The sequence below is a fragment of the Lontra canadensis genome, unplaced genomic scaffold (assembly GCF_010015895.1).
Source record: "Lontra canadensis isolate GAN:19392208 unplaced genomic scaffold, GSC_riverotter_1.0 scaffold15, whole genome shotgun sequence".
NCBI lineage: Eukaryota > Metazoa > Chordata > Mammalia > Carnivora > Mustelidae > Lontra > Lontra canadensis.
This window is the reverse complement of record NW_022631009.1, coordinates 2,696,432-2,714,987: the sequence shown is the minus strand read 5'-3', so window position 1 is coordinate 2,714,987 and position 18,556 is coordinate 2,696,432. Positions and strand designations below refer to the sequence as shown.

Here is an 18,556-nt window from a genome sequence, read left to right as displayed (position 1 = left end):
GGGGGAGCGTATGTGCTATGGTGAGTGCTGTGAATTGTGTAAGACTAATGAATCACAGACTATACCCCTGAAACAAATAATATATTATATGTTTTTAAAAAAGTATATATTAATTGTGGCATATTTAAAAAACACAAATAAATAAAGAGGGAAGATTAAAAATCACTCTGAATCTCACCATCCATCACATCTTGTCTGTTCCTTGTGAACAGATATTTCCTTTTTTGTTTACAAATATCAAACAGACCATATTATTCATAATGTTTTGCAACTGCTCTTTCCAGTTATCTTTTGTGCCCTAATTTACTGAGTTGATGGATTTCCCACCACTGGCTATGGGAATTCGGACTTGGGGACATTTGTGGCATTGTCTGTAGTGTGATATCGGCATGCTTCTGTTTCATTCCAGTGTTTTTGGGTGTGACCAATCTTCAAGCAGACCAGATTCAGATGACCAGCTTGTGTGCCCGGTGGCAGGTGCAGCGCCATGCCACTGCCTATAGGGTGGTGATAGAGTCACTCCAGGGTAAGTGCAAGCCTGATTTTGTCAGGCCCTCACGTACCCGGTTCTGTGCAAATCTCTGTGGACAACAGGTACGTAACATTAGACCAGGGCCCTCTTCGAGGAGACAAGATTATATTATGGATGCAGGATAGGGAGTCAGAATGATTAGGTAAGCCAACTCTTTGACCTCTCTAAATGATCATTTTCTCATCTGTTTAATGGGTATATCCATGCCGATCTTGTGGCATTCTGTAAGGCTCAAGCTGAGATTAAACCACGTGAGACACTTGCAACGGTGCTTTGCACACATTAACCTCCAGAAAAATGTTAGCTGCTGGGTGCCTGGGTGGTCCAATGGGTTGAGTGTCTGCCTTCAGCTCAGGTCACGATCCCAGGATCCTGGGATCAAGCCCCACATAGGACTCCCCACTTAGTGGGAAGCTTTCTTCTCCCTCTCCCACTCCCCCTGCTTGTGTTCCCTCTCTCTCTCTCTCTCTATCAAATAAATAAATAAATAAAAATCTTAAAAATATATTTATATATATGTCAGCTGTTATTAGTAGTAGGAGACACACCCCCAGGGCTAACACTCTGTAGAGTTATATGGTGCTATTGTTTTGGTATTTACTCCATGGGGATCTCAGTTTACTTTTAACGTTTTTCTTACTGACTCTTTTTATTTTGGGGGATAGTTGGTGAACAACTAACTCATTCAGGAGATGGTTTAACATATTTATGCCCTCATGGGCAGGTTTTCCAGCATTACCTTTCTCAGGTACATCTGTAATTTGGGACTTAGTTTCAAAGTTGAAATACTAAAAATGTCTGTTTATTTCAATTACAAGTTTCAAGAGCAACAACAAGAGCTTGATCCCCAAAAAGTGAGTTTTTAGGGACTGTTAATCCTGTTTTCACATTATCAGCTTGGATAATATTCAGAAGATGAGAACAAATAATGAAAATTACTTTGACCCAATTTGTATTAGCAGTAGAAAAGATATATCTTGTTATTTGGGAGGGAATCTAGAGACACTGGAGAATCCCAAGTGATTTGTCTAATCTTCCAAATTGAGTAATGAAATTGGTAAAAAAAAATTTCTTAATAGACAAACGATCATGGTTTCCTCATTTAAAAAATCAGGAGGAGCTAATGTTAGGGTCTAAAGGGGACTGGGCTCAGTAGCCCATATCTTGGGTATAACTACATCCAAAGTACAGAAATCTCACTTTGGATCCAATCCAGAGAGTGGAAAGCACAGATTAGTAGAGCGGTGAGGGCACTTGGAAATATAAGGAGAATGTGAGACTAGAACATAAGCAACACAAGGAGAGACTCCTGCCAACCCCAGCCAAGACAGTGTCCCAAGAGACGTGCTAAACCACTAATTCCTTGATTCCCTGTGTGTGATCCTATAAGGATCCCTTTAGCATGGCATGACTGAACATACAGGAGTGGCTTTATTCAGGAATAAACAGTGAGTAAGGCAAAGTCAGAACAAGTCATGGGGATTTTGTGGTTGTATTTAATATGATTTATGGGATGTTTAAGCAAAAGCATATGAAAACCATGCAATTGTTTGAGAAACAACTATAAAATCTTGAGCTATGTTTCATATATCTTTATAAAACCAGTTAATTCACATTTTCATATAGAAAGGTTGACATTTCGTGGTATTTGTTAGGCCTTTTAAAAAAAATACTAAGGATAAAAATCACACTCCCAAACTATCCCACAATTTTTTTAACCTTTTATATCATTTAAGAAGTTGAGATGAAGGGACCTAGGTTCCTACGGATGTTCATTGTCTTTCATAAAAATTACATAGACTGACAAAAAGATATATCAAAACTGCCTCTGTCAATGGAATCCGTGAGCTCTGTCTTTTTTAAATTAAATGTCTTTAGCATTTTGCAAACTAGCTCTCGGATTTTTATCAGAGGATATGACGGATGGGTCTGATAACATTGATCTGGTAGTCTAAAACCTCAAAAAGCTCTTTCTGAAGCCAAGACCTTTGTTAGAAAAAGAAAAAAAAGGAGTCCACATTTCCTTCTTATCTTCAAGTGGGGACAACTTGTACTTCATCAGTGTTATTTCCAGGCTGCCAAAAACCTCTTCAACTGAGCTTTGATAGCCTCAATTAAACAAGAATGAACAAAGTGCTGCTCAATTGATTTTTCGTCAACATTTACAGCTGCGAGATTTACGAGCCCAATTAGCTTATATCTCATCCAGCCAATTGTCTAACTGAGTAATATTAATTAACGGACAGCAACAGTTTCTAATTCACAGCCTCAAAGAGGGGTGTTGGGGGTAGGGAGAGCAGTAGGGAGTAGGTTTAAATATTTTAACATATAGTTTAGATCAAGGAATAGTCTTCCTACTCTTGAGTAGAGAAGTACTGGTTGCATTTCTTTTCCTCTTTTTTTAACATTTGACCTCCTTCACCAATTTGTCCTACAATACTCCCCACCCCCAACTCCTGCCTCTGGCAGCCAGAAATCTGTTCTTGAGCTTGATTTTAGGTTGAGTTCCTTTATTTAAAAAAGAAATGCAACCTTTATCCTGACTGGTGCCTTTGGAGGACTTCTGGTCAGATGCAGATACTTCCACAGAGAGAGGAGTTTCCGAATCCCCTTTGTTTTAACTTCGTAAACCACCCCCACCCCCACACACACACACCCGACCCCCCCCCACTTCCCCATCCTCCACCCCACCCTCACCCCCCCCACCCAACCCCCAGCTCCATATGCTGCCTGGGCAGAAATGTTAGTCCTTCCACTCCAGAGGAGACATAGAAATGGGATCTTATTCTTATAAGTGATAGAGAAAAGCTTTGTTCCAGAGTGACCTATTTTTGAATGCTTCTGACAAATTCCTACTGTTTGACAGGTAAATTTTTCCATTTATTTCTCTCTCTCTCTTTTTTAAACATAGTCCCCATGGTCTAGTCATGTGCATTTGTATTCTGAGATGAAGTCAGTGGAGAGACCCCTGTTTTAACCATAATTGCTGGTCAACTTCTCTGGGCTTGAGTTTCTCTAAAATTACTTTTTTTAGGGCTTTTATCTGAGAGAATACCTACAAATTTCCAAGGTTTTTGTGAATGAAGTAGTCAGGCTGTATCGTTCGGGTTTGTTTGTAAATGGTAGCAATGCAGATGAAAGGGAGTTAGGCAAAGGGTCAATTAATTGACTAATACACTGGGAAGTTTGGAACACCAGGCCCATCTGGATCTAAGTGTTCAAACAATGCCATCAAGACTGAGTCTTGCTCTCTTCTGCTCTGTGCCTATGCTCAGCCAGATTCTCGGAGTTGGCCCCAATCAGATTCAGAATGACACCCTCCCCACTTACAGCTTAACCAGTCTCTGAGTGAAAAGAGAGCTTCTCTTTCTCAATTATTCCAACAAAAGTCCAGGAACTGAGTCATATTGGCTTGGCTTTGGTCACACGCCCCTAAATCTGTCACTGAGTTCAAGGGCATGAAATAAGCTGACTGGTCAGACTTGGTTGTCTCTCATCCCTGTATCTGGAGGAGAAGAAGGTTGTTATTGAGTTCTCAAATCATAAAGACCAAGACTGGGGAAGAAGAGATTCAAAGAAGGAGGAAATAGATGCAAAACAGGCAAAAACAACAGATGTCCTCTACTCACATAAATATTATGACTTTTTTTATAGCCAAGAAAAAAAAGAAAGGAAGAAAGAAAGATTACCAGAAGGATGAGGTCCTTTCAGGAGAGACTGAAATAAATCTGTGTTTGAGTCACTCATCTACTTGCCAAATTAAATTGTGAGCTTTGGGTTAATGGTAGGACAGACCAAAGTCAGAGACTTTTGGCTGGTCTTGGGTGGCTTAGAACCCCATGAGACCCTCCATTGGTTCTGTTCTCCATCGTTTCTCCATTGGTTCTCTGGCATTCTGTCTCTTTCTCCAGCTACTTTTGAGTTGACTTGGCACCCAACGCTGGGTATAGCATTTCCCTTTCACTTCACATATTCAGATTCTACATGGTCCCAAATACTTTATTCCCTTCCTAATCTCCACAACTTGGTGAATTTCTTTCTGGACTGCTTAAGGAAGGCTTCAAAGGATGCTCAACTTGTCTTCTGTCTTTGGGGGTTGAAATGCCAGTTTTGTGGTATCATTGACAAACAAGAATGACAGAATAGTGGAGGACCTACCTTATCAGAAAACAGATCCAAAGCAAAAGACAATATGAAACAAAACATAGTCTCAAGATTAAGCTTTTTGAAGCAGTGACATTATGATTGTGGGTCAGGGTATTTGAGAGACCTGGGGACTGAAAATATTTCTATCACAAAATTCCAGCAGAGTATTCTAGATCCTGGATATTCTTTGCTTATGGATCTCAGTAGCTACTCATAGGGCATTTGGTGAGTCAAGCTGGTGGCATCATTACTTAGCAGAATAACAACCCAGACAATGTATTTAGCCTTGCTTCATAAGAATGAAGGCACAAAGACAGAATTTCTTCCCCTTTTCCAAAAAAATAAATTGACTCCCTGCCTTGGGCACAAGGGGTTGAGGAAATTAGTCATCATTTGATCAGTCTAAATGTTTTCCTTTAAGTCAAAGCCATTAGACTTAAGTCACACATGCCAAAAGCAACATGGATACATCCCCATTCATGTAACCCCTCTTTGTTTTTATTGGGAATTAAAGCAATACTGTCTCCCAATAATTTTATGTGCTTATTCCAGTTCTCCAATGTTTTGAATTTTTTTTGTTGGTTTAGCAGTAAAATTCATTTATATTCTATTATTGAGGGTCTATAAAGTGCATGAGTATCCATGACAAATAGAGATGACAGAAAAGCACTTTCTAGAATTGATTCCTGGAGAGTACCTGGAAGTTTTTATGGAGATGGATTAATATCCATGCCATAGAATGTTTGTTTTACAGGTGACTCACAAAAGCTTCCAAGAGGCTCCAAAGTTGTGGGTAAAGTTGGAAAGAAGGAGTTCGTATGGAGTCTTGAGCCTAGGAACCACAGATTGAACTTGGACATGAGCAAAGCAGAGTGCAGGGTTTATAAACATTTTCTCACTTATCAAATTCTTGTCACAGTGAAATGTAATATCACAAGCAACTGAACCATTTTCTTTTTTTATATTTCATCATTTGGTAGTATATATGATAGGAAAAATTTTAAAGTAGACCTTAATTCATTCTAAACAAATATATTACTAAAGATTACATTATAAAGTTCACTTTTGTAACTCCTTTGTAGTCTCAGTCATAAAAATTAAAAAAAAAAATTCAAATTCCATTTAACAAGTAGCTTTAATTTATTTACATTTTTAAAAATCTTATTTATATTTTTAAAAGAGGATTTTGTCCGTAGACAAATTTTAAATGACATATGTCCTATTCGTTCTGATATATGTGTGTTGTAATAGATATATGTTTTGTTCCAACATATATTAAAATATAGATTGAAATTTAATAGGTGTTATACATTTGAAACAGAAAAATTACTACTTGACATTTTTTTATATTTTATATTGTTCTATTTTTAAGCTTTCTATATTTTGTTTATATTTAATAAACTGCAATGAACATTTTGAAGGAATTCTTTTTAACCATTAGATAATATATTTAATGTGTTCAATCAATGTAGTTTTTAACACAGGTTTTTTAATTCCTAGAAATAAAGCTCTGTAAAGCATTAAGTAGACAGATGCAAACTATGGGTGAAATAAATCTCAATCTAGAGCTTTTTATTTTTTTTTTTAAGATTTTATTTATTCATTTGAGAGAGAGTGTGTGAGAAAGAGCATGAAAGGGAGAGGTCAAAGGGAGAAGCAGACTCCCTGCTGAGCCACCCAGGCCCCCTGCTGAGTTTCTTTTAAATCATGAATGGGTAGTGAATTTTTTTCAGTTGCTTTCCATGCTTCTATTGATATGTATATTTATTCATATATTTTTTAAAAAGATTTTATTTATTTATTTGACAGAGAGAGATCACAAGTAGGCAGAGAGGCAGGTTGAGAAAGAGGGAGAAGCAGGCTCCCCGCTGAACAAGGAGCCCCATGTGGGACTCAATTCCAGGACTCTGGGATCATGACCTGAGCCCAAGGCAGTCGCTTAACCCATTGAGCCACCCAGATGCCCTAGAGCTTTTTAAATAATTGTTCTTTTCATGGTAGTAGTGATTCTTCCTTTTAACCAACTATCCGTGTGGTTAAAAAAAAAAAGAAAGGAAAACAAAGCAAGAAACACTCTATGTCAATGAAGAAAATCCATTTGAAACCCCTCCGTAATCAAAGCTGCCCAACAAAGAGCTTTATCCCGTGGCGAGATCACGCACTGAATCATCAGGGACCCTTCTGTGATCTCTGCTAGCTATCACATTTGCTTAATTTCCTATGTACGCCGCAGTTCTCAAACTGCTTTATTTAGAAAAACCGTTACATGTGACTTCCACTATTTTATGATGTATTAGTGGAAATTACAGCCGTGTCTTCTGAGACTGTGATTTAGAGTTCTGAATTCAGTTTCAGTTCTGCTACTTAGCATGTGGACTTGATTAGGTGACTCACTTTTCTGGCCTTCGGTTTCTTGTCTTTAGATTGGGGATAATTATACATTATAAGGATCAAATGAGTCGATACATATAAAACCTTTAGACTAGTCCCTGGCACGTGACAAATGCTCATTAAATATTGGCTATCATTATCGTTCTTTTTGTTGTTTCACGAAATGCACAGCACAGGACCTGGCACACAGTAAGCCCTTAGAAAATGATGAATATACTTAATCCAACTACCCTAGACTCTAGACCCAAGAGTCAGCATCAATTTCTCCAGGAAGGCAAAAAATCTTGCTGTAAAGTGGCCAACGGTTAAACTGGGTCTACTTGGTTCTTTGTGCTTCTGCCATGGAGACTAGAAAGAGAAGGTCCTTTGTGGAGATGGCTGGACATGACTGCCTTTTGGGTAGAACAAAAAGAACTTCGGAACTGGGAGTTGGGAAACAGTTCTACAGGACGTACTTACTCAGTTATGATTTTGAAAGAACAGAAAATGATTTTCAGGGGTGCCTGGGTGGCTCAGTGGGTTAAGCGGCTGCCTTCAGCTCAGGTCATGATCCTAGGGTTGTGGGATCGAGTCCCGCGTCGGGCTCTCTGCTCAGCGGGAAGTCTGCTTCTCCCTCTGCCTGCTGCTCCCCCACTTATACTCTCTCTTTCTGTGTCAAATAAATAAATAAAATCTTAAAAAGAGAGAGAGAGAGAAGAAAAGAAAATGATTTTCAGAGTGGATCCAGCCTTCTCTGAGCTCCCCAAGAGTCATCATTGCCATTAAAAGAAATCATGAGTAACATTTAGAAATGAAGGCTGGAAATTGAGCATTCTGGGGACTTCCTGGCTATCTCAGTGCCACTTCAAACTCTTGCCTGCATTTGTGGCAGCTCCGAAAATAGTCTGGACCCCTGGATGAAGCTTCTGGGATCCTGGAAACATACCTCTTCATCCATAGGCAGAACTACCTAGAGTTCTATAATCCCTAACTCCATACCTATATTTTTATTTTTTTTTAAGTAGGCTCCACACCCAGTGTGGGGCTTGAACTCACCACCCTAGGATTAAGAGTCTCATGTTCTCCTGACCGAGCTAGCCAGCCACCGTGCCATACCTATATTCTTAGGCCACTGCCAGGAAGGGCTTCTTGTTGCGTGGTAGTAAGTTGTATGGGACCAAAAGGATATGTCTTTTTGTCAGTTTATAATTGGCTATCTGTTCTGGAGAACCATGTTGATAAAAGAATATTCTAGCTTTTTTTAAAAAATATTTTATTTATTTATTTGAGAGAGAGACAGTGAGAGAGAGCATGAGCGAGGAGAAGGTCAGAGAGAGAAGCAGACTCCCCGTGGAGCTGGGAGTCCGATGTGGGACTCGATCCCGGGACTCCGATGTGGGACTCGATCCCGGGACTCCAGGATCATGACCTGAGCCGAAGGCAGTTGTCCAACCAACTAAGCCACCCAGGCGTCCCAAGAATATTCTAGCTTTTAAAAAGCAAATATGCTCACCTCCACACCTGTCCAAAAGATCAATTATGACATGCGCACACAATTACATACACTAATAATTTTCCATTAAAGGGTTGATCTCAAGAGTCTTTTATTCTCATTTTTGAACATATGAAAATGTGATTTTCAGTTATTTTAAAAAAATCAGTGGATGTATTAACTCTTTAGAAAAAGGTACAGACCAAAAAAGTATAATTCGTCCTGTAGGCCATGCATATTAAGCATTTTAGAAGCAAATCGTCTACCGATAGCTGTTTTTAAAAATTTCACATCTGTATGTTTTGTTTTATTATAGACACAAAAAAGCAAGAAGCCACTGTGGGTGGAGGGACAACCAGGCATTGCTTCTATGGACTTCAGCCTGATTCAGAATATAAAATCAGTGTTTACACAAAGCTTCAGGAGATCGAGGGACCCAGTGTCAGCATAATGGAAAAAACACGTAAGTCAAGTGTGTCCTCTCCTGCTCCCTGTCTCCATGGACAAATAGTATTTTAGGCATCCTGTTTTGGTTCAAAAACTTTATTCCATTTAGAAAAATGTTAGCTTTTGCTGCCCAGGGATATCTGTAATACAAGTTTTCTTCCTCTTCTCCGGTCCCATAATTCACTGCATATGGCACACTGATGTCATCTGTATGGGTTTTTTCCATCCTCCATATGTCTCACAAAGGACTGTAAGGCCATATGATAGCAAAGGGCTTGAAACAATGACCTTTTTTGTGATCTATATCCATAAGGAACGTTTGTGGTATGCAGAGTGTGAAATGAAGTTTAAGGACCGGGTCCTGACATTCAAACAATGGCATATTACCACAGCTATGAGGCGGGAATGGAGCCAAGACGTTCCGAATGGCTGACCCTCGAGTTATTCCCTACTTAAGAGGCTCTTGCACTTTTTCCAAGTTGGCTGCAGATCTGATGTACTGAAGGGAAAGGCAAAGTATAAAATTAAAACAAAGCACTTTTTACATGTTCTAAAGACCAAGGAGAGTGTGAACTTCTTGGAATGGATTTTAATCAAAGATTCCTGACGTAAAGGCCACTAACAGGAAAATGGTTTTGATTGTAGTGAATTCTGGGGAAATTTGTGTGCTTCACTCAGTATCTGGAACTTAGATGTCCCTGAGGATTTTATCTGAATAGGTGGTGGGTGATGGGTTTTCTTGGTGGCCCCTCTGTCATATATCTGACATTTGGAAAGTTCTGTCTATGTATAGGTCTTTCAGTTGATCTGGCACAGGCAGCAAGAAATCATCAGCAATGTGTGACCTTCAAAAATAGACAGTGAAAGCATAATAAATGGCATCATGCAATTTTTTTCTGACATGAAGATTTATTTCCTAACACTAAAATATTTCACATTTTATATTGCATGTAGTTTTGAGGGATAATCTATAGACCATAAAATTCACCTATTTTAAATGTACAATTCAATGATTTTTAGTACATTTAAAGAGTTGATCATTACCACAATCCATTTGTAGAACATTTCCATCAACCCAAGGAGTTCGTTCATACTCATTCACACTCCTCTGTCCCATCTTCAGTCCCAGGCTATTTGCTTTCTTTTCTTAGACATTTTACCTTTTCTGGACATTCCAAAGATACATCTGCCCTCTTTCACTTAGCATGTGTTTTTGAGGTTATTCATGTTGTGGGATGTGTCAGTAGTATGTTTCTTTTTATGGCTGATTAGAATTTTGTTTTGTAGATAGAGGATCACAGCATTTTGAAGTTACTACGGGCCTGGTAATGCACAAGATTTCGAGTCAAACAGACTTGGTTGGGACCCTTTCTAACATCGTGGCCTCAAACAGTTCCACATCTCTGAGCTGCTTTTTGCTCAGCAATAGAAATGAAATACTTGCTCTCTTATCCCGTGTGGTGGTGGTAAAGATCCAGGACAACCTGTTGAGGAACTTTTCTACCTGTATCTTACTGAGCAAGTATTCAATATCACCATGGCTATCTCCTTAGAAGTCACAAACTGATGGCCATGGGTTAGATATCACCGTGAAATAGGTTGTCTCTGAGCCATACATTCACCCCACCCAGGCTTTAAAGAGTCTGGTGAAAGTCTGAAAGAGTTGACAACCCAGGACACACATATTGTGGTGCCAATCTGCTGAGACCAACTGCTGTCTTTTTTACACAGTATATGTGCTCTCAAGTTTGCTTCTCCTTAATGTTTAGGCAGGTTCTTTGCTCATTTTTGTTACTTGCCTGACCTTTAAAAATATTTGAGTTTATGATCCCTGGCCTACTTAAGCATCCCTTAACCTTAACTCCACAAGTCTTAACTACCCATCCCGAGTTAATTGGGTTAGCTCTGTTTGATGTACTTCCCTTATGTTGGGAATATCTGTCTTCTGGTAGCTTCTACCCACTGGCTCTAGTTCAACCCTCTGAATCAATGCAGATCAAGACTGCTCCCTCTTCTATGGGACAGCCCCTCGCATACTGACGATAGGAACCATCTATATGCCACATAGAGGATATAAGCATATGTCACCAGTTCATTGTGGTTCTTCCTACCCAAAAGAGTCTTTGGTCAGAAGTTCTGCCCAAACACATTGACCTTTGCTTCTCACTGATTTGGTTCCTAGGACTTAGAACTTAGGATATACTTCAATTTCCCACAATAAAGAAGATGGACCCATTATAAAGATGACCCACTACTTCCACAGATTTTAAGATAAATACATCTGGCTTTAGAAGGATTTTATGGTGCTTTCAAGAAAGTTTTACAGTCCTGGTTTTGGTATTAAGATTTCTCACTTTTATTATACTTTTGGCACTTTTTATCTTCAAAAATTGCCTTTAGGGTGCCTGGGTGGCTCAGTGGGTTAAGCCTCTGCCTTCGGCTCAGGTCATGATCTCAGGGTCCTGGGATCGAGGCCCGCATCGGGCTCTCTGCTCAGCAGGGAGCCTGCTTTCTCCTCTCTCTCCCTATGCCTGCCTCTCTGCATACTTGTGATCTCTCTGTTTCAAATAAATAAAATCTTTTAAAAAAAATTGCCTTTAAAAAATAAAAGTGATAGATAATAATGGAACAGAAGGGAAAAAGTATTTAGTTGACTTCCCTCTTTCCCTGGTCTTCCTTTCCACAAGTACCCATTTGTAACAGCTTTGTCTCCTTCAAAAAATTCTCCCTAATCTATCTATCTATCTATCTATCTAATCTATATCTATATAGAGATATATTGATATAGATCAGATACATATATATCTGATAGATTTCTCGACATTTCACAAATAGGATCATAGCATGGTATTCTGCGACTTGCTTCATTTCACATACTAATGAATCTCAAACATTTTTCCATATCGGTAATATATAGTTCCCTCATTTTTTAAAATGTCAAATTATTTTACTCAAAGAATTATATTTTATTGCCTCTTAGAATTGGAAGAGGCCTTAAAATTAAAATTCATATCTCTCAACCTTCCTGCCAGTGAAGGAATCCCCTTTATTACATTCCTGACCAAGGAATCAGTCTGCCTGAACTCAGATCTTTCCAGCCAATTGGTGCTCACCTGTTTCAGAGTGAACGGCTCTAATTGGTTGAGAGTTTTCCCTCATAGTAATCTGGGAAATAAAAAGAGTTTTCTCAGTTTTTCTTAACTTTTTAGAGCCAAATAAGAACAAGAAAAGAATATAGTAACCTTTAGGATGCTTACCTAGTGATGCCATAATTTCCTTGCTCTTTGCCACATGAACTGCTGTGAAAGTCACAGCTCTCATGTACCTACCCCCTCTTCCTTTGGCCAACCACACTTTGCATATTCCATGAACTTCTCAACCCTCATCAGCTAGGTTGGACTGATCTGGACACATGGTGGCCTCCCAATGTCTTGCTGTTTGGTCCTCAAGACTGGAAGTTTTCCAAATAGAATCTGAGCAGAAGAGAGGGCAAATCAGATTCCACTGGGGACCACATCCTGGGGATGCAGGGTGAGAAGGGGGAAAGTGTTATTGAACAAGGATTGATGGTCAGTCCTCAGGCAGAATAGAAACGAAGTTTATTATGTGTGTGAAAGCAGCCCGAGACTAATCTGAAATGGGTTGGCAAGTCGTGCCTTAAATCACCATCAGAACCACTTTGTAGTCGACAGTTTGATTACATTGACTCCTGCTGGGTAAACTGAATTGTGGCAAAATGGTATTTCAAGCTTTCAGTCTGAGTTTTAGGGGAAAGATGGAGCCAGTTTTCACAGGCCGTGGCTAATGTATAGTAGTCACTAACTTCCCTAAATTCTCCAAGAAGACAACGGTGAAGCTCATTGACTTTGCTGAAGAATGATTACTCTATGACCTCCCTCTCTTCACCACGGACATGAGGGCTAATCCATGTTCCTTTTCCCTCTACAGAGTCACCTCCTACCCAGCCACCTACTTTTCCTCCAACCATTCCACCAGCAAAAGAAGGTAAAAGGATAATACGATAATGCTGTGATTTTAGGTTCGGGTTTTCTGTTGCTTTTGTTTATTAAGCAAACATTAAAAAGTAGAAAAGGGTACAAGGAAGAAAATTAGGAACACAATTTCATATCTCAGAGGTAATCCCTTCGTGCCTTTGGATGTATTTTTTTCTTGGATTTATTACGGAAATTTTCCTTTTGAGTATATTTTCACATAGACTTTGCTCTCATTTCAAAGTTGAGATCTAATCTTGATTTCATGTTTCTTCAGTAACAGAGGACCGCATTTTCTCTAATAAGCTTAGAATTAGCAGATCTTGTGATCCCTTTCAGCTCTAAATTCAAACCACAAATTTGTAAAATTTTATAATCGCAGAACTTAGAAGAACAACCTTACCAGATCCTTATTGTCCCTGGAGTATGACCTCACCTGGAGACGGTTTAGTCTATATTATAAATAGCTTTAAGGGGATGAAGTTGCACTTAATAAAACAAAAACCAAGTGAAATTTTTTTTCCTAGAGAAAAGAAAAAGGCACATTATCTCATAGAATATTTGTGTGCAACTGGCCTAAGATTGAAAGATTCAGATTACTGAAGAGTAAGTTGTTTATTTCATTATAAAACAGTCAACCACAATGATCCACACTACAAAGGGGAAGACAGGCATAGATAATCTCAAACAGCACAGGATACCAACAAAGGACTACTGAAAAGTGCTTTGGGTGGAGTGGCCTTTTGTTGGTGTATTTTTTGCTTGCTATTTTGGTATCAGTAATAACTATTGATAATAGTCTCCCTGGGCTAGCATTAGCATACATTTTTTTACATGTACCAATGGGCGGCAGAAAAGCATAGACAGAATTTTAGAGCAAAGCTGGAATTAAGCCAGTAGATTAATCTGCTTCCATTATGTCCTGTGCCTTCCTTCTGAATTTGAATCTCTCTGAAGTCACTGACTCAATAAGCAGAGGATAGGATACCTAGAGTAGTAGCTTGGACTTTCTTCTAATAAGTGGGTACAAGAGAGTGTTGCTACTTATGTCTCTAAATCACTTTGGTTCCTCATTTTTCCATTCTTTCATTTTCTATTTTTCATTTTCTATTTCTATTTCTATTATAAATCACTTTGGTTCCTCATTTTTCTATTCTTTCATTTTCCATTTTGAGGGGCTGAGATTGGTGGATTTTTTTTCCCTCCCTAATTCCACATGTTTGATAAAAACTTCTCCGTCATGAAGTCAAGTTCCTCCTTGACTACAGGAAAGAGATGATTGTCAGGAAGTATAATGAGCAAGAGCTTAGAATGTGATTTATACCTTTCCTTTGGGAGAGAAATGTAGTTACCAGAAGGAAACCATCATATGCTTTGCTGGTTGTAATAACTACTATGTTTTCCTCTTATCTCTAATTCAAATGTCATTCCTATTCTTCAGTGTGCAGAGCTGCCAAGGCGGATCTGGTATTTATGGTGGATGGATCCTGGAGTATTGGAGATGAAAATTTCAATAAGATCATTAACTTTCTGTACAGCACTGTTGGAGCCCTGAACAAGATCGGTGCAGACGGAACTCAAGTAAGGCTAACTGAACAATCTCTAATTCATTCTGTGCATTAAAAAGTTATCCGAAGCTATTGTTATGGCTACTTGTCAGTTGATGTGGGCAATATATCAGTGATCAGTTCTGACCCTAAATGGGAGGATAGACCAGTCTGGGTTTGGAAGCAGCTTACTGATGCCTGATAGAGTTTGAGAAGATGCTGTTCCTTAAAAAGCTATTGAGTTCAGCAAACTAAGAAAGGTTAGAATGGCCACATCAGTAGATGTTTCTTTTTTCTTTTTCTTTTTCTTTTTTTTTAATTTGACAGAGGGAGAGAGATCACAAGCAGGCAGAGCAGCAGGCAGAGAGAGAGGGGGAAAGCAGGCTCCCCGCTGAGCAGAGAGCCCAATATGGGGCTTAATCCCAGGACCCTGAGATCATGACCTGGGCTGAAGGCAGAGGCTTTAACCCATTGAGCCACCAAGGCACCCCAGTAGATGTTTCTTTTAGAGTAGCTCCTTTAAGGATAAATCCAATATTTTCTCTGTCCTCAAGGACATTAAAATCTTAAAAGAGAAAGGTTATGGCCATAAATTCCTATAGATCAAGAAACACATAAAATATAAACCTTATTTATCCATTCAGTCAAATAAAATTTATTGAGGATTTATTCTCAATAAGTACTTTACCTGGTCAGGTAGAATACTGTCATAATGCTTATGACAATGTCCCCAGTTTCAGAGTACTCAGAATCTTAAAGTCAGGGAGAGGATGAGGATGAGAAACAGATGGAAAAATAGACAACAAATACATTCACAAGGTAGAGATGCAAGCTATGAAAACAGTTATGTGATTTTAAATTCACTGAAAGTTATTTTAAACGGGGGGGGGTATTTTAAATTGGGTTGTCAACAAAGACCTCTTTGAGAAGGTGGCCTTTGAACTGAGATGTGAATGATGTAGAGAATGCTGAGAGTAGAATTTGCAGAAAAGGAAGATAGTGTGTGCAAAGGACCCAAGATGAAAATGAATTTTGAGGCTTTAGATGCTAAAACTTGTGGCTAGAACACAGTGGATGAGCATGGCAGGGGAGGAGGGTTGGAAAGAGCTGGAAGAAAAAGAGAAAACCAGACCATCTTGGCCTTCATGAACCACTGAAGGAATTGATGTTACCATAAATGTAGTGGGAAGCCACTGGAAAGTTTTGGTGTTTTTTTAAGATTTATGTATTTACTTGAGAGAGAGAGAATGCATGCACAGGAGTGGGGGGCAGGGAAGACTCCCGGCTGAGCACGGAGTGCATGTGGGGTTCCATCCCACAACCCTGAGATCATGACCTGAGTCAAAACCAAGAGTCGGACGCTTGACCAACTGAGCCACCCAGGCGCCCCTGCCGCTGGAAAGTTTTGAGGAGAGAAGATCTGATTTGCTTTCTTAAAAAGGTCATTCTGACTGCTTTGTGGAGCATGAAGAGTAACCTGGGTAAGAGTGGACACAGAGAGACCATAGTCCAATGCTGAGATGAGCTGGAGGCCTGGGCATGGGTGGTAGCAAGGAGATGCATGGGTAGGAACAGATTCAGAATGTATCATGGAGGGATGCCTGGGAAAATTTGGATATGAAGGAAACCGTAAGAGAAAAATAGAGTAGGTGTTGAGGCATTTCGGGGAAGGAGGAATTTTTTTGTATAGAGGGGTCAGATGTGGTTCCCTAGAGATGGTGACATCGGCAGCAATGGCCCTTGAAAGCTGGTGGCAGCTGAAGGCTCACACAGTCAAAGAAAGCACTTTGAAGATGCTGTATTTATTCCCTCCCATGAAAACCAAACAAACAAACAAAAAAAACCAGTAAATCAAAGATGGCCCCCAATTGCACTGGAAGAAAAGCAAGCTATAGGAAATGAAGCCAAGAAGGCTTGTACTGTAGTGGTTAAACAATAGATTTTGGGGGTGCCTGGGTGGCTCAGTCAGTTGGGTGTCTGACTCTTGATTTTGACTGAGGTCATGATCTCAGGGTCTTGAGGTGGAGCCCTGCACCGGCTCTGAGCTCAGCGGGGAGTCTCCTTGAGACACTCACCCTCCCTCTGCCCCTCTACTCACTCTCTAAATAAATAAATAAATAGATAAAATCTTTAAAAAAAGAACATGGATTTTAAAGTAGGATTTACTTGGCTTCAACTGTGGGTTCCGTCAAGAATCCCAAAATCTTGGGATTTTGTGCAAGGCACGTGACTTTGAATGCCTCTGTCTTCTCCTGTGTAAAACAGTGAAACAGTAGTAATTAGTTCACAGGTTTGTTTCATGAGGATGTCCTTGGAAAGAATCCACCTCCCATTCTCTGACCTTTGTCAAATTACAGGACTGCTTTTTTTTCACCCATCTGTCAAACAAGGTAGCAAAAGGCCTACATACTTTGGGAAGAGATTGTTATGAGACTGAGAGAAATTATTTAAAAATAACCTGCTTCCTGAAAAATACTTAGAGAATAAAAGATCTATTTAATGTGTGGTCAGATTTGCTCTGCAACCTCTGTGAAATTTTAAACCAAGGAAATTGTGGTTTGGATTAAAAAAGAAATTAAAATTGTAGGTCTAATCGTGCCATTGTGTGGGCTCGCTGGAGGAAGTCTGTACATATGTGAACACTAACACATTGTCTCTCCCCAGGTAGCGATGGTTCAGTTCACTGACGACCCCAGAACAGAATTTAAACTCAATGCCTACAACACCAAAGAGACCCTTCTTGATGCAATTAAACGTATTTCATACAAAGGAGGAAATACAAAAACAGGTGAGAACAACAAAAAGAACAAAAGCAAAGACTCAAAGTAAGTCCTCATTAGTAATTATTGAAATGACTTTTTGGAGGCATAAGAATATAGATTTTTTGAAAAGATGTTTCACTGATCTAAGAACTTCTGCCTTCCTTTCCCCAGTGAAACCAAAGGAGGAATGAAATTGAACAGTTGCCTTCCTCTGTTTCAGGAAAAGCAATCAAGCATGTCCGAGATAGTTTGTTCACTGCAGAATCAGGGACCAGAAGAGGAATCCCAAAGGTCATCGTGGTTATAACTGATGGAAGGTCACAAGACGACGTGAACAAAATCTCTGGGGAGATGCAATCAAATGGTAAGTTTCACACCGATGCCATCAAATGGTGAGCCACGGATAGCACCGTTACTATTGCTTTCTGAATACAAATTTATCAGCCACATCAGAATGACTTAAATGTTTCTAAGTCTTTCTTAATAGTTAATCAAAACCTTTCTTAATATTAACTAGAAAATGTGATTTTTAAAAAAATTTTCGACTTACAAATCTAATATTTTGCTGTTTTCTTTTTATTAAATTTTTTTATTTTTTTTTATTTATTTTCAGTGTAACAGAATTCATTGTTTATGTACCACACCCAGTGCTCCATGCAATACGTGCCCTCCACATTACCCACCACCAGGCTGTATTTTCTCCAATACTTTTGTTACATACAGAAGGCCCTATATAGGAAATTATAGTAATTAAGACCAATACTGTGAAAAGGACCATCCTGAAGGGCCAGGGAGGGAACCGATCACAGAAACTCCTCAGCCTCCTCATCTGTAAAATAGAGATTCTCATAGAATTATCACGAAGACTATATTTTTTAAGACCTGCCTGGCAAACAGTAATTGAACATTTATTTGCCAAGCGTGGAACCATGACCCACCTCAGCCTGCTAATCTGTTAATATCTCAGGTTTTACATGTTAAAAAAAAAAAAAACAACCCTGAGATAAAGTTTCTCTGTCCCAATTACACTTTATCCCCTAAACCTTAAATGATTATTAGACATATATAGCATAAAAATATTCCTCTGATAACAACTATTTCATCTTAAGCAGTCATTGGGGGCATTGGCCACCTTGAGTTTTGTTTAAAATGGAAAATGGCTTAGGGGAGGATGGAATAATTATCACATGGGGCATGTGCCCGTGCAGAGTTCTGATGGACTGTGAAAAATGAATTCTCCACCCCCACCAGGTCTCCTTCATAAACAC

The 18,556-nt window shown here is 39.3% G+C and overlaps 1 protein-coding gene across 2 annotated transcripts in view; it reads left to right on the top strand.

Moving 5' to 3' along the window:
- Positions 1–18,556, top strand: part of COL14A1 (collagen type XIV alpha 1 chain) — a 216,621-nt gene that overhangs the window by 107,376 nt on the left and 90,689 nt on the right. For both annotated transcript variants that reach the window (XM_032858416.1, XM_032858417.1), the window contains exons 23-28: positions 410–526; positions 8,857–9,003; positions 12,936–12,992; positions 14,421–14,560; positions 17,191–17,314; positions 17,509–17,652. In XM_032858416.1, coding sequence (XP_032714307.1) covers positions 410–526; positions 8,857–9,003; positions 12,936–12,992; positions 14,421–14,560; positions 17,191–17,314; positions 17,509–17,652 — 729 coding nt within the window. The remainder of the gene's footprint in view (positions 1–409; positions 527–8,856; positions 9,004–12,935; positions 12,993–14,420; positions 14,561–17,190; positions 17,315–17,508; positions 17,653–18,556) is intronic.